The 23426-nt window shown below is 33.2% G+C and overlaps 3 protein-coding genes across 6 annotated transcripts; all 3 read right to left on the bottom strand.

The window, feature by feature from the left end:
- Positions 1-1723: 1723 nt before the first annotated feature.
- On the bottom strand, positions 1724-9162 carry LOC114388470 (F-box/kelch-repeat protein At1g55270-like). 3 transcript variants are annotated; one of them, XM_028348972.1, is made up of 3 exons: positions 6519-9162; positions 3953-4016; positions 1724-3249 (listed from the first exon to the last, which is right to left on the bottom strand). In XM_028348972.1, exon 3 carries the CDS (start codon positions 3221-3223, stop codon positions 2105-2107), a length of 1119 nt encoding a protein of 372 aa, XP_028204773.1. In that variant the 5' UTR covers positions 3224-3249; positions 3953-4016; positions 6519-9162; the 3' UTR covers positions 1724-2104. The 3 variants fall into 3 exon arrangements, with proteins under 3 accessions (XP_028204773.1, XP_028204772.1, XP_028204774.1); XM_028348971.1 differs by lacking the exon at positions 6519-9162 and adding an exon at positions 4113-4394; XM_028348973.1 differs by lacking the exon at positions 6519-9162 and having other exon boundaries at positions 1724-3244; positions 3953-4106.
- Positions 9163-10009: 847 nt separating this feature from the next.
- On the bottom strand, positions 10010-18671 carry LOC114388164. The gene is made up of 4 exons (XM_028348498.1): positions 18511-18671; positions 16155-18211; positions 13321-13404; positions 10010-12111 (listed from the first exon to the last, which is right to left on the bottom strand). The coding sequence occupies exons 2-4, from the start codon at positions 18156-18158 to the stop codon at positions 10060-10062; spliced, it is 4140 nt and encodes a 1379-aa protein (XP_028204299.1). The 5' UTR covers positions 18159-18211; positions 18511-18671; the 3' UTR covers positions 10010-10059.
- A 2324-nt stretch (positions 18672-20995) lies between these two features.
- LOC114388048 (actin-depolymerizing factor 2-like) lies at positions 20996-22998 on the bottom strand. Of its 2 annotated transcripts, XM_028348381.1 has the most exons (3): positions 22737-22953; positions 21567-21832; positions 20996-21480 (listed from the first exon to the last, which is right to left on the bottom strand). In XM_028348381.1, the coding sequence occupies exons 1-3, from the start codon at positions 22737-22739 to the stop codon at positions 21330-21332; spliced, it is 420 nt and encodes a 139-aa protein (XP_028204182.1). In that variant the 5' UTR covers positions 22740-22953; the 3' UTR covers positions 20996-21329. The 2 variants fall into 2 exon arrangements, with proteins under 2 accessions (XP_028204182.1, XP_028204183.1); XM_028348382.1 differs by lacking the exon at positions 21567-21832 and having other exon boundaries at positions 22737-22998.
- Between the last annotated feature and the right edge of the window lie 428 nt (positions 22999-23426).

Raw genomic sequence — 23426 nt, 5'->3', positions numbered from 1 at the left:
GACAATTTTTAAATTAAAATTTAAAGTGTAAGTTAACAAAATGTTTAAACCAGCAATAAATTTATATGTAACTAATTCGTATAAGATTTTTAAAATTAATTTAAAGAGAAAATTTATATACGTGTATATATAACTAATTTATATTTTAAATTTCAGAAAATTAGAAGATAAAGTATCATTTTTACTATAAATGGTAACATTTCTAAATAAATAAATAGTTACTTTTTAGAATGAAACAACTAGTACGTTGTTAGTCTTAAAAAACAGTATGTTTGTTAACTTATTATGAAACATAAATGCGCGAGAAAATGTTTTTGAGGTGTGTGTTAGTGTTAGAGGTAATCTTAATTCATGTTTTTAAAATTGAGCCTGGTAAAGGCAAGCGCTGATTTATAACTTATAACCGTAATTAAATTGTAATTGAATCCAAAAACTTTAAGTTACTTTAATCCAAGTAAAACTAAGTTTGGATTATTTAAGGTTTTATTTTCAAGTTATGTGAATAAGAAAAAATATGTTTAGGAGGAAAAGTTTTATTAAGAGTAATCAATTAAATTTCAGTAAAAATTAATAATCATTAAAATTGGTGTATAATTAAATTTTTCAGTAAAAATTAATAATCATATACTTTTTTGTTATGACATGGTAATCTCAAATTGTAATTGAATCTATAATACTAAATATCTTTATATTGTGTATATATATAAAATACACCAAAGAGCAAGTTTTTTTTTTTTTGTTTGAGATTGAGATTTTTTAGATTTGTTTTTTGTTTCTAGTATGGATCATCTTTCGAAGATAATCTTGTTTGAAACACATTTAGAAACTAATCCAACAGGCAATGGTGAGTGAAACCTAACGCATAAATCATGGACAATTTATTAACAAAAACTATATTTATACAAAAACTCAAGGGTGACAAAAAACAAAAGAAAATAAATCGCTGACTTATAAACATAATCCACAAAACTAGATAGCCGAATATGATACCAGAAAAACAGGATAAGTAGCTGATTTATCTAACCTCAGAAAGTTTGTCTCTCAGCTACTGTGATATGTCATACATTCAGAAGTTCCAAACAAATGCATTATTAAGAATTCTTCCATAAATTTGAAAGAAGCACTTACACCACTTGAGTCATACTAGACTTCTTCCATAAATATTTTTCATAAAAATATTTCATGATGCCAGTCATACTAGAGTTATGGAAGTAGTCCTCTTAATGTAATTATGGGTAAGCAACTCAGCATTGCTTACATTACATGCCAAACATGAATTTGAAAAATTCTTGCTTACATTACATGCCAAATATGAAGTGCAAAATCTCAATCTCAGCAGCTTACCCTTTCACCTAGTGAACAGAAGACTTACCTTAGAGAATGAAGATGACATCAACAAATGGCTGACGCATTTATCAACAACTTATGCAAACAGCTAAACATTGAGAGGCAATAATCACACCAATGTTTCCACGAAATGATAAACCCAAATGCTTCAATGATTAAAAACACTGCAGTTTGCTCGTCAAGTACAAATGACTCAACAGTCAACAGTGTAATTGTTTCTTGTGATCAAGCATAATATAGTTTTTTACGTTCATAGAAACTTGCTCATTAATTAAAAGGGGTACATCTGTTATATGCTTAGTTCTAATAAATCATGTACATCCGCTATTATAATTCATGGTTCAGCCCTAAGACAGAAGAGATAACTGGGGAAAAATATAGAACGAAAGTAGAATGTATTGATAATGAGAAAGGTGAGTTCAAAGTGCATCAAATCTTTATATATGCTAACAAACTTACTGCTAATCTTCAACTTACTATATCTCTAATAGCCTAAAAAACTTTATATCCAGTAACAAAGGAAAAGGCCCTGCCTTAGAGCGAAATAGCATATACAACATCTGCCCCCTATTCAAGATTGTATAAGAAAGACTTCGTTCTATTGCCAAAAATCTACAACTAACCTCATTTTAAAGGAAGAAGCATAATTTCTCCTACATGTCCATTGCAAGAAAGTGGACAAACATATTTCAGTTAATTTCCAAAGAGAACAATCTCCTTAACTGCATAACTAATATTATCAGGTGGGATTTTCTTCTCAGGCTTGTAGCACCTGACAGCAAACAATGCAACTCTTTGAACAACCACGCCTTGCTATAGTTGACCATAACTTTCTAACTAAAGACCTGCGAATGTGATGACCTTTTCCAGCAATATTTTCCCAAAGGTCCCGAGGATTGCTTTCCACTTGGTTGTTAGGACTTGAAACGTCAACTAAACTGATGTTCATATTGTGGCGGATAATGCAGAGCTTTCCATTAAGGGAAACAGGTGCAGCAGCTACTAGAGTTGGAAATTTACCCACATGAAGCTTGCTATCAATAAACTTTCTCCATGAATCTGTTGCTCTATCATATACAGTGAGCTTGCATCCATCCGGGCAACCTAATGCATAGAGTTGTCCATTCAGAGAGATACAATCTTTATCCCATCCATTGACCATTCCATTAGTAACTACGGTCCAAGTATCAGTTTCAGGTGAATAGGCTTCACACATGGAATTACCACTCCCAATTGCATTTCCCTTGAAAAACCATGTTCCATTGTGAACAACACCAAATAAAGGCACCATGGATGTGCTCATCTCTGATATTAAATTCCACCTGTTTTGGCTGGGGTCATAAACTTCAGCAGATCGAGTCATTTGAATTCCTTCAAGTTCCCCACCAGACACATAAAGACAATTATTTATCACACAAGAACGAAACAGATTACGTTTCTGCAGCATATCGGGTGCCCTATGCCATTTATTTGTACAGGCATTGTAGAAAATAACACATCTAATAGATCTAGATCCTTCCAGATCTACTCCGCCAAATAAGTACAAATGGAAACCACTAAGAACTGCACTACCAAACCACATTGCTTCAGGAAAATCTCCAGGAACAGGGGGAAGAGGTTGCCATAGTTGGTAGATGGGATCAAAAGCATGCACTGAAATTCTTCCAGCACGGTCTGCTTTGATGACATATAACCACTCTTCTGCCATTCCAAGACTTTTCCTGAGTGAATAAAAGAAGTCTTCAGACAGAAGGCGGCGCCATCTCTTGCAAACTAAATGTAGTTTCCTGTGCTCAATCCGGGGTACTCGAATCAAACAAGTAACAGCAAGATCATCAGGAAGACCAGGTAGAAGAGGAAGCTGAACTCTTGTCATTTCTCTAGGTGAGTTTTCTCGCTTGACTTATGAAACAGCAACAAATATATTTGTGTGAGAAAAGGAAGTTCCAGGCAAATAACTTGCCAATCTATTGACTTATCAAACAAACAATCACTTGAACAAGCCCAAAATTTATATTTTCTTTAGAAATTTTGTATTCAATGTTATATATGAAAGTAGGCATGATTTTTTTTTTAAAAAAAATGCTGATGGTGGGACAGTGAGATTAAGAAAACACGAGGACCACGAAATCATCAGATCCACCATGAAATTTGTATTCAATGGCATTATGTATGAATGGAGGCATGGAAGGAGTTTTAAATGCTAATGGTGGGACATTAATATTAAGAAAACATGAGGACCATGAAATCATCAGATCAACTGTGACTTATATCTTTATGAATAAAAGAAAAAATTAAAGGTGCTTGTGATACATGTACTAGAATCTTCCCTGAAAAGTATAAACACAATTTATGAGTGAGCCCAACTGCCCAAGAGCTTAAGTATAGACAAAATTATAAGTGAACAGAAGAGAAGGAACCTATTGAGCAGTGACATTTCAGAGTACAGAATAATACATGCCATATAGGTTAGGTTACTTTCAGAATAAGAACAAATTACCAATGAAATATTCCATTAGTAATAGGAGTAGGAGTTTCATAATAACGAGGAAGATCAAAGTTTACAAAAAAATGGATTAGGTTAGGTTTAATTAAATGAACTGACCAGTGGAGGTTGAAGACTTGAAGGCGTGGAGTGCGTTGGTTCATTATCTGCTTCCAAGTGTTCACTGCAATTCAAACAATTCCAAGTTGGAGTAAAGTGTGAGGGATAGTTTATTCGATAACCAATGTAACCAATTAATGTAAATTTTCCCAATATTTACCCCCTTATATACACAACAAAAGGGAAAGGCAAATTTAAAAGCAAGAAAAGAATGGAGGATGTCTGCCACTGCCACCATGAAAAGGAAACAAAAATCAATTAGCCAAAGGAATAGACAAAAAGAAAAGAAAAGAGAATCTGCGTGTACTGGGCAAACTTAGCCACTAAGTTTGACTTAATTGCACGTTTTGCAAAGTATGAAAACACACTTTTTTTGTGGATAGACCCATAATTTGTTCTTCCAATATTGGCGTTTGAACAAAAATTAGGTAAATTAATTGGGAACTGTGTGAACTAATTAAGTTTTCAAGAAACATTAATTATCAAGCTGATAAATGTTTTACACTAATAGCATGGTAAAAAAAGTGTTTTGTTCTCTGATAAGTTTTCGATTTTTATCTGTTTATTATTGGATCTGTTGATTTTCTTCTCATTATTATACAATCTCCATCTCAGTTCACTGTTACTAGCTGCCAATCAGAGGAGTTACACTCACGACACAGTCATTTTCATGTGCCAAGTATATTGAGATTTCCCAAGTTTTTATCCATAAAAATACTTATGCAATTTAAGAAATTTTTATTCCATTTTATTTTTCTACAACGAGACAGCCTATGATGTATCCAATACGTATTGTATCCGATACGACGATGTAATTATTTTAAAAATATATAAGATATGCTTAAGATACATATTTAAAAATATATAAAAACTTATAAAGCATAATATTGAATATATATTTACAATTTTCCAAATCCGAATTAAAAACATACTTCTTGGACATTACTAAAAAAAAAATATAAATCATTGTCATCATAAATCATTTTCTATTATTTACATATAAGAATAGTACTATCAATCTCATTCTTTTCTTGAAATCATTTATAACAAAGATAGTTTTCATTTCTATATTACACGTGTATGGGTGAAGTATCAAAATATGTGAAGCAAATTAAATTATTGCCGCTTCGTGAATTTGGATACTTCAATAATATGTATAGGTGAAGAATCTAAAAATATATATCGACATCGAATATATGAAACAAATTGAAGTATGGATGCTTCATGGGAGACGGCAAAGTTGGAACGTGTTATCTTGTCCAAATTATTTAACTAACATCCTAGACCGAATTTAATGAGTTTTTCTTCTGGTCTTTGTCATAAAATTTAACTGATAACTTTTATTAAGTTTTTTTCTTTTTAATCATATTTTTTTTTATTCATAAGATTCAAACCTTAGATTTCTTAAGGAATGTAAGTTCAATTCCATTTAAACCAACTAAGTGTTGGTTTTAATGAGTGACTTACTAACAAACATTCACAAAAAAACAAGAGCTGGTAGAGAAAACTCAAACAAAAGATATTAAATTAAAATAAGGAGGAGAAATTTACAAAACAAAATAAATTACATGAAGTTTTTATTTTTCTTATTTCTGATTAGAAAGACACAAGACAAAATAGAAAATACTTCTCATAATCCTTGAAAGAGATACTATTTTTAGCATGTTTCATACATTGTTATACATTATAAACAATTTTATCAATGAACAACACTTCCACAAATTCTTTTATCTTGGGGATCCAAAGTCTGAAACAATAAGATACAACACCATTGTTGAAAAGGGTAACTTGGAGAATCTTGTTGAAGATGTGACTGTTGGAGGTGTAACAAACTCAAACGGCAGAAGATCAGATTTTATGTTATTTTTTAGGAAAATAAAATTCATCTTAATTGATAGGATGATTCTATTATGTTCCTACTTTTAGGCATGATCTGCTAGTGATTTATTTATCTATTAGCAGTTCTGTTTGTAAATAAATTGCTTCACACATGAATAATATAAAAGTCTTCTTCTAAGTATTTAACATGGTTGAAACAATTCATAGTCAGTTGATACACACATAGTAGGAAGCTGAATTTCTACCAATTCAAAGCACAATGTTAGTACAGAGCATTAGCAAGACTTTTGATGGCGAAAAAATTGCAACTCCATAGCTCTTGAGGGAGCATAACAATATCATATCTTTTGCTGTTACATATTAGACAATTTTATCCTTACTTTCTAATGAATAATGTAGAAATAAAACTAAAAAAAATGTGAATGAATGCAAATAAAAAGACTCAAAATCAAAGAAATTATTTTAGGAATTAGCTTTTAGCTATAAATTTCATTTCTTGACTATTATACGGTAAACAATACTAAAAATATCATACTATAGGAAATCACAAAAAGCTATTTCCTTTACTTATCCTTTTAATACTTTTTCAATTAAAAAATATACATCAGTGATTCAGTAGAAAAAACTAATAATTAAGGGAAAATGTTGTCAATTAAGAACTAAAGGAGACACAGAAATGCATGTAATTCGAATCCTATTCAACAGATATTAGGAAGAAAAGGCATACCCTTTTATGAATTGTAATGCCTTCAGTGATGAATATCACGTGTTATTTCTCCGAAGGCTTTAATCCTTACAAGGGGCACATGCTGGATGACTGGGTGCTCTGGTCCTCTATGGGGAGCAATGAACTGCTTGAATTCAGTTGACATATCATATATATCAAGAAATTCAAGTTTTTCCAAGTGTTGGATGCCAGGAGGTACTGTCTTGAGTTGGTATATTCCAGAAATTCTGAGCTTTTTCAAAGAAAGCAGTGCTCTTTTTTCAATAATGATAGAATTCAAGTTAGATAAATATTCCAGATATAGTTCCTTTAGTTGCTGAAACCCCCCATCTTCAAAATACAAACATTCAGCTTCATAAGCACCATGGCTGATGTCAAGGAACAACAAATTTGTCAGGGTTTTGTAATGATTTCAATTGATCATCAGTTAACTTGGAGTTTACCAAAGACAACTTCACAAGATTTTTGAGTTGTGAAATTCACTCTGGTAACTTATTGAACTTCCCTCATAGGTAAAGCCTCCGAAGCATAGGCAGGGATGAAATAAGATGCAAACAATGACTTCAACTCCAATTGTTTGAATATGTAGTTTCTCCAAGTTTTTCATCTCATTTATTGAGGCAAATAGAGCACTTCCCTGTTCTTTCTTAACATAATTCAACCCTAAGTTCCTTAATTGCGTCAGCATTCCCAGTTCTCTGCTTAGCTCTACTCCATCATCATCCATAATTAGCTTTACACGAGACAATGTTTGTAAGGATCTCATGCCTCCAAGACCTCCTCAATTGAGACAATTCCTCATCATCAACCAAAAGATGTCTTAGCTTTCTAAGCTTGCGAGTCTCCTTTGGCATTTCCTTGACATATGTTCTCCTTATGTCTAAGGTCTCAAGGTTATGAAGTTTGCCAATAAATTTCAGAAGCTGCGTTGGCATCACTGAATATCGTAAGTTTAAATACTTGAAGTGTGCTAGATTTCCCCAATTTTCAGGAACAGAACTCAATGGACTATCTTGAAAATCAAGTACCTTCAATAGCCTGTACTTTGTAGGGATTTTTTGCACAAAGTTGTTCATTAATGCTGATTCTTTATCTGCAAAAACAAACAGTGATCGGGTGTGTGAATTTTCCGTACTCCCCATTAAAAATCATGGGAGACGGTTGCTATTGATAAGCGTTGAATCATCCCACTTGGCATTGGCTCATCTTCTTTACTAATATGCTGGCAGAAACTTAGATCCTCGAATTTTCTAAGGATCATCTCGTGTAATAGGTCATGAACACGACAACTCCTAGCTTTGCCATCTATGCTAAATGATGAGACTTGCACTAAACTCCTGCCAATCAACTCTGTTAAATATTGTTGTGTAATGTCCTCTAAAGTTTTTCCTTCTTCATCTTTTACAAATCCTTTAGCTATCCACTGTCGAATTAATCTTTCAGATCTAACTTCACAATTTTCTGGATATATTACGAAATACAATAAACATGATTTAAGATAGTACGGCAAATCATCATAACTGAAACCTAAAATTTTTGTTATATCAATTAAATGAGGATTTTTGTCCATCTCTGAACTTAGACTTTGCCTAATTTTTTTCCACTCAAATGGAGTCTTTTCTTTGCTAGATAAAAGACTACCAATAGCCACAACTGCTAGCGGCAAACCTGCACACTTTTTAACAAAGTCAGCAGATATACTGACTAGGTCTTCTGGACAACATCTGGTGTTGTGACATCGGAATGCCTTCTTGCAAAAGAGTTCAATAGATTTTTCAACAGTTAAAGGTTTCAGCTCATGCACCTGATCAAAAGGAGAATTCTTACAAGAGTCTACAACATCCTTGCTCCTAGTTGTGATAAATATTCTACTTCCATTTTTGTTATCAAGAATGACATTTTCAATTTGATCCCAAAGCATCATCTAAAACCACAACATACCTCTTTTGTTGCAAATAACCTCGCACTTCATCAATCAATGAATCTCGATTCATTTCAGAAACACCTTGAGGAAGATTCTCCTTTTTTTCTCTGCACAACTTCTTCAACAAGTTTATCAGCAATTCTTCCACGGTGTAGGATTGAGACACGGTGATCCATGCATGGCAATCAAAGTGTGCAATCACCTTATGGTTGTAGAAAACTCTGCTGGCAAGAGTGGTTTTTCCTAGCCCTCCCATTCCTACCACTGAGATGACAGTGCATTCTGCTGGTCCCTTCACTAACCAATCAATCAATTCATCTCTTGGGCATTCAATGCCAACAACTCCAGCTCCATCAAGGTTACGTGAACGCATTCGAGGTTCATGCCATGCACTTTGGCTACCTCTGTAGCTGCTTTGTCCTTGTTCGTTCAGTAGCTTTTGCAATCCATAGTCTTTACTTTGTTGATTGATTCCATGAACAAATGACTTAATCTGCTGAATCTCAGACGCTATTCGATGACGAGGCATCAAAGTTAGAATGAAGTGACTAAGCTGACAGAGCAAAGCTACACATCCAGGATCTTGAGGCTGTTGTTCCACATGGATCATGTATTCATCAATGACATCTATGCGAAAAGATGCTTCCCTCAACTCCTTCAGCCATTTTTTGATTCCCTACGTTTAGTTTTCTCTGTATTGTGATATGAGGATTTTGTGTTTGAGACTCACTTGTTGACCCTCTTAGTTTCCTAAAATCTACAATGAGAGGAAGACTTTTTTGAGTATTCCTGAGTCTTTTTTGTGATACTTAGAGTTGAAAGTTGGAAATACTGGTGGGTCCAGTGGCTGTATTTTATAGACCAGAATATTTTGAATATGTTGATATTTTTTTTAATATGGTACTAGAGCCAGTTCAGAGGCAGGGTTTAAACTATGATAATTTTTGTTCCATGATACATTTAAAGTTACTGAGTTACTGTCGTGAAGAACATTGAGAACACATGAAGTAGATAATGAAGTATATATTAACGATTTTGGAATTAAAGACATTATTATATTTAAAATTTGTTTTGATTTCTAATTAAGTCCATGTCACTAAAATATTATAATCTTTTACAAATAGATTGAAATCAGTAACGAAGTTAGAATTATTTAAATTGCAAAGACTAAAAAATTTCTATACTTTAAGAGCACCATTATAAATTTCTAATGACAGTAAACTAGTTAGATTTTTTACAAATATATATATATATATATATACACACACACAAGTTCAATTACAATTTTCGAAAATACAAAAACTTCAGTTATCGTTATTTATTATTTATGCTTGTGATTTTTTTTCTAGCTTGTGAACGTTAATTGGCGTTTGCCACAATCTGAAACAAATAAACTTGAACTTAATGGAGAAAAATATGACAAGTTCTTCCCTTTGGAGTGACAAAAAATTGAGACAAACAAAGATTCAAATCGATCTGCTTAGCAAGCAAGAAAGCACATTCTATGCTTTCAAAGAATTTTGCAAACACATTACACATCTGTGTCAATGCTAGGCAGAGGAAGAAATGAATGATAAATTATGCACAACATATTATTGGCATTATTCTTTTAATTGTTTATTCAATCTTGTCTGCTACAAGGCGAATCTTATTCAAAGACTCTTTAAATGTTTGCCAAGAAAGCATATAATGATCTTGGGATATCATCCCTTCTTCAACAACTTGCATGGCACGTTTGTACAAATGATCAAAACACTGAACCGGGTTGCTAATATCAACATTGTCAGCACTGAGATGAGGTACATACAAACGCTTAAAATCCCTCCTCCATCTTGACAAAATGTATTGACATGGAATTTCCTCCACACAATTGTAATTAAGGATATACAAGGCATGTCTGCACAGGTAACCTTTGAAGTTAAAGCAACTACAAATGCAGCGTACTTCTGCTCCGGCATTATCGTACATGACTTCAAAATTCCTAGCATCTCTTGCAGGCTCTTCCCCTTCGCGTTCTTTTACCATGTATGTCACTATGGACCCACTTGTTTGAGTCTGTGTGATGCTGAAACAAGAGGACATCATTACCACCTCATCTTGGAACTTCCTGAATACTGCATTTGTGTACAGTTTAGAGAGTTGCAACTCATAGTAGCACCTTGTCTTCAGTAATGAGCTCAAATCGCGCGACTCAAAATCATCAAGAACTTCAGTTTTATGCTTTTTTTGCTGGACTAATTCATAAATCTCAAAAAATTCTTTCAAAGAAGTTTGTTGATGCACATGACCCTTAAAAAAGGGAATCACGGACTCACCCTTTTCATAATCAGATATTCCAGCAAAAAATGTGTCTTTGGAGTACACTGGAGCCCAATGCTCTCGTTCCTCATGTAAGGTTTGGAGCTTTTCGTGATTTCTTATTCCAAAATGCTGGGTTAAATCATCCCAAGCCCTTTCAAATTCATCTACTGTTTTAGAGTCATATATCACTTTAGTCAGTGCCATCTGAAATGCTTCATACTCCTGAAACTGCACAAAACACCCAAGAATGCTCTGCATGATTTGTGATAGACAAATTCTATGGTGAGCTCTCGGGAAAACCTCTGCAATTGCACTTTGCATGGCCTTACACTGGTTTGTGATAATAGTTTGTGGAGGGCGACCAGTCATACATGTAAGCCATGCCCTAAATAACCAAATATATGTTTCAAATGTCTCATCTGCAAGCAGACCGCATCCTAGCAAAACAGATTTCCCGTGGTGATTAACACCAACAAATGCAACAAGTGGAATCTCATAATTGTTTGACAAACATGTTGAGTCAAATGCAACCACATCACCAAAATAACTATAAGCAGCCCTAGATCTAGAATCAATCCAAAATACATTCCTCAGTTGTCCATCATCATTCAGATCCATCACATAGAAAAAGTTAGGATTCATCAATTGAATGCGGCAGAAGTAATTTGAAATAAGTTCTGGATCACCTTTTTTAAGTTTCAAACGCCTGGAACAGCTAATGTTGCTAGTTCCTCCTTCAGTAGAATTTGAGCTTCCATAACCTGATGCATCTACAACAGGCATTCGATATAGTTTGATTGTTCTTACTTCAACATCTAAAGTTGGCTCAACTTTTCTTTTGGCCCTACTGTCCATCCTCTTATGTGATTTAGAGTTTTGTGCTCTTTCAGGATCAAAGGAATGGTTGTGATCAAGCTTGACTTCATCAACTCTCCACCTGTTAGAATCCACTAATCTCAATCTAATCATTGCTAGACAGCCTGTTCTTGTTTCTTTCCTATGACTATTTGCTTCTTTGGTTGTTTTGAAACCCTCACAGTTGCAGCACAGCACAGCACCACGCTTTTCTTTGCTGTTGCGTTTGGTCCACGAAGATTTAACCCGAATAGCAAATCCAATATCCTTGGCATAGGTATTGTAATAGTTGTAGGCATCATCATAGGTATCAAACTCCATTCTCACAACTGGCGGAGGGCAGTCTTTCCCTTGAGATTCTCCACTATGACTATCAACTATTGTTGTTTCATCCCTCCCGTTTTCAGGTTCACTTCCATCAATCTCAAACAATTGCCCACATTCATTCTCAAGCTCATTGCCCTCATCCTCAACCTCAAGTAGTTGTTCATTGTTTGGAGAACCATCATCTATCTGGAAAAGGTTAAAAAATCTTTCAAATACAAAACAAGATCTAAGAAATATTAGCATGCATTGAAGTTGACAATGATGTTGAAATATCTTGACCCCCAAGCTCATAAATGACCTTGCTAGTTGCCCAACTTGAACTTTTTATAGTGCTAACTGGTATAAAGTTTCTTTTTTTTTTTGTTCCATACACAATCATAATCCTTTATCCAACCCTGTCTCTCACTAAATATTGTAATAATATATTTGAAGCAATAACACAGCTACTTCACCACACGAGTTGATAGCCCAGATCTTGAACAATATTCAGAAATGCATGAGATATCTGTCTTATAGCTTTAATGATTTAAAATCCACTAACAAGATAATGAAAATCCATCAATCATTCTCATTTATTTTAACAGGACCACACATAATTCAAAACTGGTACAGGGCTATGAGGAATTCTTTTTTTTTCTTGAAAAAGGCTGAGGAGTTCTTTTTTTTTTTTTTTTGAAAAAGGCTATGAGGAATTCTTAATAATTGAAGATGTGATACAACCAAGATACATTAATACTAGTTTATAAATACATACATTTTACATAGATGTGCAATATTTATAATGAAACATTTATTGTATTTTATATTGCAAGTAAGTTGTTTTAATTTTAAAAAAAAAATCAAGGTATTGTATTGTATACCATTAAGTGTATCCAGCAAAGGTAAGTAGTATCGGCACTATATCCCAAACATATTGGCCATGAAACTAAACATAAAAACAGAGGATACTCCCCTAGGCAAGTATCTCGGCATATAGTATGCATATGACATATCCGTATTAGATATGCATAGAACATCAATACTTCACGAATTTAAGAGTATTTCAAATTCACAGGTGACCACAAGACAATTGATACACTTCTTCCCTCACTTTGCTCACAAGAAATTCATAGCAGTGCAGAAGTGCCAACAAAAACTTGTCAGTCCAATGACATTATACCGTTTTCTCAAAACAGGGAGAACCCCTTTGAACACATATAACAAACAATAAGAGTTTCAATACAAAGGTCAAGAGCCTAAGGTTCTTCATGACTTACAACAACGTGATAGTTAGAAACAAAACCAGTCACCGGTTCAGCTGAACTAAATGGCACACTAGTGCCTTCAAATTTTTAGATTTCACGGAAATGCATAGAAAAACACAGGCATGATCTCAGGGCATAGTCGAAAATTTACCGTGATATCTAGATTAGGACTCAGCGACAAGTCCTTGTCGTTTGGAGAACACATGGCATCATCAGTCATGACCAACCAGATGGTTCACATCAGTTCTGTCAGAGTATAAGATGATAGTTAAGCCTTGCCATGTCCATAAGCTCACATTTCAAGTAATTACATTTTAATCCAAATATATTCACAACATAATGCAACATTAAGAGTCTCGGGTTAGGCAATAAAACAAGAGATGAAAATTTACCAGAGTTAGTAAAAAATGTTCAGAGATACGGTGAAACGAAAACCGAACACTTGATCATCATATATGAAATATACAATACCCAAAACAGTGGATTGCAAGGATTATTATGGCACACCGAATCCCTCACGGAAATTGATTGTCTACATATTCATTTCATCAATGCTACAAAAAAAGATTATTATTAACAATAGTCAATAGATATATGGACAATTTATAGTTTTCGAGAATTGGGATTTTAGGCATAATCTAGTAATTGAACTAATAGGGTTCCGATTGGGTTTGGGTTAAACAGGTTTTATCATATGAGTCAACGAAATTCTGATGGAAAAAAGGAATAGCGGTGGAAATCAGATAAATATTGAAAGGAAGATGCAGATAAAAAGGTGAAAAGTGCATAGAAAGAAAAGCGTAAAATTTAGGTTGCGATGCGATGAAGTGATAAAAACTAACACTAACAGAGAAGCGATGAGACGAGTAGCAATGAATGTGACGCTGTTCTGTTCTCTGCACTACCAACGGCGTCTCTTCCTTCTGTAGTTCTGTTATCCATTTTCTTTTTTCTTTTTTCTCTTTTCTCCTTTTTATTAATAGGGATTTTTATTTTTATTTTTGCAAATACTACAAATTTATTTACACAAGGAAAGTTAAGGAAAGGACCGTTTTGCATTTTAATTAAATATTTATTGCAACTCACCACCTGCATACACCATTAATTTTTGGGTTACTGGTGTTTTAGTTTTCTAACCCATTAAATTTTTTTAATTACATTTATTATATTTTAAATAAATAAAAGTGGCATGGTTAACATAAGGATAAATTGAAATTTTTGTATTAATAAGAAAGTTTCTAAGTTTTTAATAATTTTTATTATAATTTTTGTAATTTAAATTTTTATTACTTAAGATTAAATTAATATAAATAAATCCATTTAGAAATAAAGAGAATATGTTAGAGAAAACTCTTTTTTCGATGGTTGTGAGTAAAAGTCGCACTCAAGAGGGAAAAAAGAAATATAGATAGTGAACTAACTGAAACTTTTTTTTGAAAGGAAACTAATTGAAACTTGAAAGAATAAGAAGAATGAGAGTCTTTCCCTTCAACTTATATCTCTAATTTTTGTATAGAAAGATATCTGATAGATTATATTGGAGATACATCCCATATTATTCTAACACCAAAGGGAAATGGCTAAGTATTTTTTGTAATAGAGATTGATAGTAGAGAAAAAAAAAAGTATTTAAGCCTTTTACAAAATATTTTCATATGATTCTAACTCCTTGTTTGAATAAGTGAAAATATGAAGAAAATATTATATTTTTAGAGAGAGAGAAAAAAAAAAACCCCTTACAAGGGGAAAGTTGGAGGGAAGTCCTTTTACTGTTTTAGTTTTTCGAAAAAAATTAATGATTTTTTATAACATAAAAGAAAAATAATAAACTATGCTATGCTAAGAACAAATAATATAATAAAGAATTTAAATTTATTTTTTTAAAATTAGTATAAGAATAACATTTTATACAATTTTTTGTATTTCTTTCTACTCATCTAAATAAGCAGAAAAAATTGTATTCCTTCCTTATTCCAATTCATCCAAATAAGCATTATTTTCTACTTTATTTTTTTATTTCTTTTTTTCCTCATTTCTTTTCTCCCAGTTTCATTTCTCATTCAAAAAAAATAATATCTGAGCCTTTGAAAGAGTTAATCACAGGTAAGGATACAACACAAAGTCTTACCAATCTAGACCATTTATATCTTCAAAGTTTTTTTCGTTGTTTAAACTTAAAAGTCAGAAACCTTAAGCTAGAATATAAAAACGACGTGAGAGAATGAACCGAATGTTGTCAAACTCATGACAAAAGAATTGCCAACCTTCCACGTTAAATGCAATGTATAAAGCAGGAATTAAGGGGGGTGTGATACTGTGATGGGACAAATGTATGTTGAGAATTGCTACCCAAAAACATGATAAAATTCAACTGATATCCTTAGAAAATTTTCCTCTTCCCTTGACCACTACATATTTTGATACAGACCTAGAAACAGGAGAATTTAAAGAGATGCCAAAACTCAGAAGAAAGAAGGAAAAAAGAAACTCCAATTAATGAAACATTGAATGACAACAAAGAAAAGTAGATCCTACCAAGGTTTCCCCTTTCTACAAGAGAGCAAATGTTTTCAATTCACAATTGCTAACAAATTTGAATGCATTTTCCTTCAATCTCTTCCACTATTTAAGCCCCTGTCCTTCCAATTATAACCACCTTACTAATTCTACATCTACTTTGTAGCTAACTATATAATATAACTACCTGACTTTTCCTCAGGTGTATTTAAGATATTTCTGCAACAACATAAGTAGAGGGAGAAAAAAGGACTTGGGAAACAGCATGTCAATTGTTTAACTTCCGAAGCATTACCTCTACCATGTAAAGAAATGATGAGAGATGCTACTTATGGTTTAACTCAAAAATATCTTTAGCTATACAAGTTATGGACATTGTAAAAAGAACAAAGTTAAACAGCGCTAAGCAGCAGGTAGAAATATACAAGTAGCACACTAAAAGTAATTTTTAGAGTACATTGAAGGTTACTCCTGCCTCTGTTCTACATCATGAACCTTACTCAGTGATTCTTCTAAAGATTGTAACGCTACATTGTAATGGTCTAGGGAAAGTATCCCCTCCTCTACAACTTGTAAAGCACTTCTAAATAACTGATTAGACCATTGAATGCGGTCAGTATCATTAACACCACCAGAGCTGTGATCAGGAACATAAAGACGTTTGAAATCTTTCTTCCATCGTGAAAGAATGTATTTGTGAGGTATCTCTTCAACCCCATTAAAATTGAGAACACACAGTGCATGCCGACATAGATATCCATAAAAATTAAAGCAACTACAGATGCAACGAACTTCACCTGCTGTTCTACTGTACAAAACTTCGAAATCCCTAATCTCCCGTCTGTTTCCTTCAATCAAAACACGTTCCTTGACCAAGAAAATTATGATGGGGCCATCCACATGCAATTGTGTTGTACCAAAACAAGAATACACTTCTTCCACTTCTAACTGGAATTTCATGAACATTTCTCTTGTGTACATTCTGGAGAGCTGCAATTCAAAGGAACATCTGGTTTTCAGCAATGGGCTTGAGCTCCTTGATTCAATATCTGAAAAAGATTCTTCCTTGTGCTTCCTGTGAAGAGCTAATTCATACTTATCAAGAAACTCCTTCAGAGGAGTCTGTTTATGCACATATCTATCAAAGAAAGGGCTAATGCTCTCACCAGGGCGAGCTGCGGACATTCCAGCAAAAAATGTGCCCTTCAAATATACTGGAGCCCAACGAACTCGATCTTCATATAGAGAACGAAGCCACTCATGATCACTAACTCCAAAACATTGAATCATAAATCCCCATGCTGCTTCAAACTCGATCACTTTCAATGTATCATAAACTGCTTTAATCAGTGCTTTCCTGATTGCATCATAGTTGTGCAACCCTCCCAATTTTTCTGGTACTTTTTTCATAATTAATGACAAGCCAAAACAATGATGAGATCTAGGAAAAATCTCTACAATTGCACTCTGCAAAGCCTTGCACCTATCAGTAATAATAGTTTGGGGAGAACATCCTGACATACATTTAACCCATGTCCTTAACAACCATAGATAAGACTCTGTTGTTTCACTCGCAAGCAGGCCACACCCTAATAACACTGATTGACCATGGTGATTTATTCCAACAAAGGTCACAAGAGGGATTTCAAATTTGTTTGACAAATTTGTGTTGTCAAAATAAATAACATCGCCAAAGTAACCACAAGCGGCCCTGGACCTAGCATCAACCCAGAATGCATTCCTCAAATGCCCATCATCATTGAAATCCATCAAGTAAAAGAAGTTTGGATTAGTCAACTGCATCCGGCAGAGGAAATTATAAATGGCCTGTGTATCACCTTTTCTAAGGTTCCACTTATTAGAAAACTCAGAGAAAGTTATGTCCTCTCTTGCACAAGAGTTTGAATTTCCATTACCTCCCGCATCAATCACAAGTGCACGATATAACTTAATCGTCTGACCCTCAGCATCAGAACTAGGCAATGGCTTCCTCTTTGTTCCATTTCCCATCTTCTTAACCGACCTGAGTATCTTAGCACCTAACATGTGGTTATGTTCAAGCATAACCTCAAGCACCCTCCATCTCTGAGACTCCACCAACCTCATCCTTATCATAGCAGGACAACCAGTTCTCGTCTCTTTCCTCAAATGATTAACGTCCTTTATTCTCTTGAAACCCTGGCTGCTACAGCAAAGCACCGCACCATATTTCTCTCGGCTATTCCGCTTGAACCACGAATTCTTCACCCTCACGCGAAACCCCACCTCCTTGGCATAACAAATATAATAATTGTAAGCATCATCATATGACTCAAACTCCATTCCAACAGCAGGTGCAACAAATTCCTTTCTTCCTTCAGGAAAACCATTTTGACAGTCCAATTCAATCAGTCCATCGTCTTCTTCGTCTTTCTGAACCTCAATGCATTCCCCATCCGGCAATTGTTCGCAGCAGAGAGAGGACTCTTCCATCTAACATAGGACTCCTATCCCCTCCCCCCACCCAATTGATTGCACCTCCTGATCTACCCAAAAAAAAACATAAACATAAATTAACTTCAATAAATGATAGGGTTTTTTCATTTTAACTTAATCTCGATACCAATGTATGGTTGTAAATTCAAAACCTAACATCTTTTGAGTTCTAGCAGTAATATATTATTCTATTATTAACCTTTGGATTTTTAATCTGTGAAAGCCTTGAAATAAGCAATGGTGAAACATGAAATACACAGAATAGAATGGAATAGAGAACATTAAATTTAATGCATAGACACGCAATAGAAGAGAATTTAGTAAATAATATTTTGATGAATAGAGTTACCAAGCGTGAATTGGGTCTTCTCAGACCCAAAGGCACAAGTAAAAGCACAGCATGCTTCTTCTTCTTCTTCTTCTTATCGCTCCCTAAAATACACAGCTTCGTGTTTTGTTCAGAGAATACCGATTCCAATTTGTTCTACAGTTTTCACGCTGCGCTTTGCAGAAATGATTTTGCTTATTTTCACAAATAAAATAATATATACACCAGTAAAGATTATTATTTACATATGTGTAAAAAATTATAATAATTACGTTTTTTTTTAAGGGAAATAATTATCTTAAAACATACGATGTAAAATTTAATTGGTTGATAATATTAAATAGGCAGTATATGTCTTTTTTTTCTATATAAAATACTATTAGATATTAAATATTCATACTTTTTCAATTTTATAAAAAATTTGTCTTTCTTTAAAAGCTAAAACATTAGTACTAGAGTTTGATTTTCATAGAAATATTTTTTTACCAGACTTTATTTATCTTGATCAAACTCCATATTACTTAAGATTTTTTTTCTTAATAAATTAAAGGATTAAGACAAAGAAAACACTAAAACATGTTTTTAATCCATGATAAATATCATAATTTTATGGTTGGTTCTTAATATTTTTTTCATTAAATTTCTAATAAAACATCAATTTTGTATTTGAAAAATACTAATAACAAATAAAAAATTTATTAAGCAACATATACAATATGCTAATTTATTATGAACGAAAAAAATTTTCAAAGACCAAAAACAAATTTTGTTTTTAACAAGAGAAAAAAAATAAAGAAATTTTTTTATTAAGAAACAAATATGAAATTTAAATATTTATTAAAGATCACAAACATTTCAATGGAACAAGATAAATGAAAACATAAATAAGATATCTTTACAGACTTGTGCTTTTATTTTCACCTTTAATTTACCAAATTATTAAATTGTTTTTTTTATCTATTTTATGTTTTTAAAAATATGTACAGGAAATAGAAAAAAACAAAAAAATCATTTTCATTGTTTCTTGTGCAAATCTATGTTTTCCCTATTTTTTGTGCAAATAATAGAAAACAGGAAACATATTCAAACAAGATTATTAGTTTTACAAATTAAAAAGTAAAATAGGAAATGAAAACAGGGGCAAACAAATCCTAAGTTATCCCTACAAAAATTCAATCATTTGTTAATTATGAGACTAATCCTTAATCAGTAACTTAATCATAGTTAAAATTCTGTGCTTTTGTCCAAAAAGTGTCATGTAAAAATTAAAATTAATCACTCTCTCAATTTAACATGTATTTTCAAGTGAGTCACACTCATTATCTAAGGTAAATAAATATATAATTTTTATACATTATAACAATTTTAATATAATTGCTGTGCTAACAAAATATTACTATTATATTTACTTAAACCAACCAGCTTATTAGGTCTGGAAGATTTTTTATCGGTCTAAAGCTTAATTTTTTAAACAAAATAGATTTTTGTAATTTTCTTGACGCAGTTTATTTCTTAAAAGTCCTAACTTGTCATGTGTCTGATATAAGCTATGTCATAAACCTTTGTTAGACTTTTTGACCTATTTTTATCCTTAGACATAGGAATGGATTGGATAACGCATGCCCACCGTATGCACAAATTTGAACCCAATTATTTTTAGTCCCTAAGACATGAATTATTTTATAACTTAATTTTATCCTGTACTATTCTTTTTGTATTATATGCATCAAATACACCTTAGCTATAAATCAACAATACATGCTAAATTTATAAGAAATAACACAAATTTGATTCTCATATGATATATTTTCAAAAAACGGTAAAAAGCCTTAAACGTTACAAATCTGAATGATTACGATTGTTATTAATAAAATAAACATCAAACACACCCTTTCTCTCTAAACAAATAAAAGAAAAATATATCATTATTCTTTTTATTTTATTATCTTTCCACCAACCAAACACACTAAGCAAAAATAAATATCCAACATTAAAGAAGATTTTCTCACAAACTCCATACGTATTTAACACGTAAAAATAAGTTAAAATATACTTGAGAACAATGACAGGCAATGCACGTTTTCTTTATATATCTTTATTCATTTCCTATCACTATTTATCATGTCTGTCATTGTCTCTTTTTCTCTATGTTTTTCTTTCTTGTTTATTTCTACTTTCTTCTTTCTTCTTTCGACCTACGTACACAGTCCAATAGTTAAGTTATGGATCTATATCTGAAAAACAGAAGAAAAAAAGCATTTTTCCACAAGTGCATAAATAGCCATAAACCACATAAGGCACAAGTGTTGTACCATAAAGCATGACAAGTCGCTTATGTGCTATTGCTATGAATTAAGTATACTCTGGTTTCAAGTAAGAACACCCAACCAATTGAATAAATCTCATTCTCCCAAAACATAAAACAAAAAAGGAATATAGCAAACAAGAGGCCTTTGTATGCTCATACAAAAGAAAGCATATATCGGCCAAAAGAAGTCACAAAGCATTAGTGGATGACGAGTGTCAATAAGTGAAGAACCCCCATTTTTTGTCTGATAACACAAAACAGTTACAAATTCAACTAGTAAGGGATAAGACGACTAAAATGGCACTCAAACGCAAAGGTTGTATAAATCACAAATCATAATAAAACACACTGGAACAAGCAAAGCTTGTCAAAAGGTGCAATAGAATTTTATGCCACAACTTGGAAAATTGAGAGTTTGGGACCATAACTACCCAAGTTGACCATCCCACAAACTAGGATATTTTCCATATGAGTAACTAAGGCTTCAGGGGTGCTGCTCCCACCAGAAAGCCTACTATTTTATATAATCATTTTAGTTGGCACGGCTTTTGAACACATCAAGACCCATCTCAGTAGGATCAGTTGCTTGCAACTCTACTTGAATTCCATCCAGCTCCCTCTTGAATCTGTCTTTGGAGCTTGCATAAATCATCTTGCTCCTCACCCTTGATGTGTCAGGGGACCTACCAACAGAAGCAACAACAAAATTAATGCATATAAAAACACAGCAGCATGGAAAGCCATCAGCAGATCCAAAAACAAACATTACCACGCAATGAAAAAAATTCTGCTTTTAGGGACATTCCCTTCAGTCAGATACTCAAAATCATAAACAGCATAACGGCACTCGTCAGCAGGAAGGCTGGCAGTGAAATCTTCATAGCCCTGGGCAGGCTCACCAAGCTTCTCCACAATGACCTGCTTCTGCTGCTCCTCAATCTTAAAAACTATGAAACGGTGTGTCCTTTTTGCCTTCAGCTCCAAAAACCTCAACTTGCAGTCATCATGGACTGCCATACCAGATGCTGCGTTTGCCTATAGAATTGCAGTTGCAGACACACACCACCATGGTCATCAATCCCAGGTAATTGTACACAAATATGTTGCTAATATTTTTTCCATTTAAATTGTTACTCCAGGAAAGAGAAAAAAAAAAGGATTGTCAACATAATAGAGTTGAAACTTGCCACAGAAAATCAAATGCTTACAAAAAAAGAAACTATATTTGTAGATTGGGAACAATGAAATGTTATAGGAATATGTCGCCAACTAGCGAAGTAAATAATAATAATTCAACAAACCCAGTATCGTCCAAATAAAGGGGATAGAAGCAGACAGTGATTAGTGCCAAAATAAGTAAACATCAATAAAAAAATAAAAAGCCGCGTTATGTTTGTCGTCACTTAAATCCCAAAATAAAATCATATTTACTCATTAATAAATTTAATATAAGAAACATCACCAAAATAAATCTAATAAAAGAATAAGAATATATGCAACCAAAAACAAAAACAGAACAAGAATATATGCCTTATTTGAAAATTCCACGCATAATTATCAAATAAAAGAAGTTAAATCCACATGTCAGATCACAAAACCGATTTCTCCGCAGATCAAACACATCACGCATCACAAGCTGTTGTAAACTGAAATCCGCAATATAACTATCATATTAAGCTACCAATTCGGGAAAAACTCAATCGAAACACCGAAATCAGATCTGAAAACGCCACGATTTATTCTTTTTCAGAAAATTAAAAAAGGCACCGTTCAAGTTAAACGATCAGATCAAATACGAACCCAGCTCAGAAATTCCGATGCAACAAAATCCAACAAAAAAAAAACTCGAAATTCGCGGATTTAGTTATTGGTGCGGGCGGGAGAACAAATCGGATAAACGAAAAAAGGAAGAGAGAGAATTAGAAAGAAAAAAACTGACCATGTGATGAAGATGGTGTTGTGGTTGTTCGAGAGAGCGACGGTGGAGGAGCGAATATAGGAGCGCGTGAGAGTGATCGAGGGTTCGGAGAGGAAAGGGAGAATGAGAAATTTTGGGAATGGGGAATTGTGGTGGAGCGTCACAAAATTATTAATATCCGCAGCGCATGCTTTTTCTTTTCGATTGCCCAATGGGCCGAATTGGGGCTTGAGGGCCCAATTGTGGTCCATCACATTCATATTGCTTTTGTGTTGTCCCATACTGTGAAGATGATAGATGGACATTAAACACACATCTACTCATAATTCATCATGATTTCAATGCATAAATATTAAACTTATTTTTTAAACACTTTTCATCTTCTTTTTTTCTCTTTCATACCAAATCATAATACCTATAATATGAATATCTATATTTTTTTAAAATTTTATCTCACTAGGTACCAATTATCCTATTGTGTCAATGTATAATTTTTCTACCTCCCCTCCCCGACCAGATGTGTCGTCTCCTGACCTCGTTCCACCTAACATCCAATCTTCCCACCTCCCAAATTCTACCAAACATAATAATCTCAGGGTCCCAAATAGTATATTTTTTCCGTACAAATTATTATATAGATTAAATTAATCAACTATATACACATTCTTAAATAAAAAACAGATGAATTTTTACACAATTATCTAATAAGAA

Source organism: Glycine soja, chromosome 15 (assembly GCF_004193775.1).
Source record: "Glycine soja cultivar W05 chromosome 15, ASM419377v2, whole genome shotgun sequence".
Classification (NCBI taxonomy): Eukaryota; Viridiplantae; Streptophyta; class Magnoliopsida; order Fabales; family Fabaceae; genus Glycine; species Glycine soja.
This window is presented reverse-complemented; position numbering and strand designations above follow the sequence as displayed.

What these genes read in the sequence shown, in the direction of transcription:
- LOC114388470 (XM_028348972.1), bottom strand. Translation starts at nt 3,223, where the DNA reads ATGACAAGAGTTCAGCTTCCTCTTCTACCTGGTCTTCCTGATGATCTT.
- LOC114388164 (XM_028348498.1), bottom strand. Translation starts at nt 18,158, where the DNA reads ATGGAAGAGTCCTCTCTCTGCTGCGAACAATTGCCGGATGGGGAATGC. An exon ending in ATGTAGAACAGAGGCAGGAG is followed by an intron (nt 13,405 to 16,154) that starts TAACCTTCAATG and finishes GAACTGATGTGA; the next exon opens with ACCATCTGGTTGGTCATGAC. An exon ending in GTCCTAATCTAGATATCACG is followed by an intron (nt 12,112 to 13,320) that starts GTAAATTTTCGA and finishes AACCTTTTCCAG; the next exon opens with ATAGATGATGGTTCTCCAAA.
- LOC114388048 (XM_028348381.1), bottom strand. An exon ending in AGAATTTTTTTCATTGCGTG is followed by an intron (nt 21,481 to 21,566) that starts GTAATGTTTGTT and finishes TTCTGTTGGTAG; the next exon opens with GTCCCCTGACACATCAAGGG.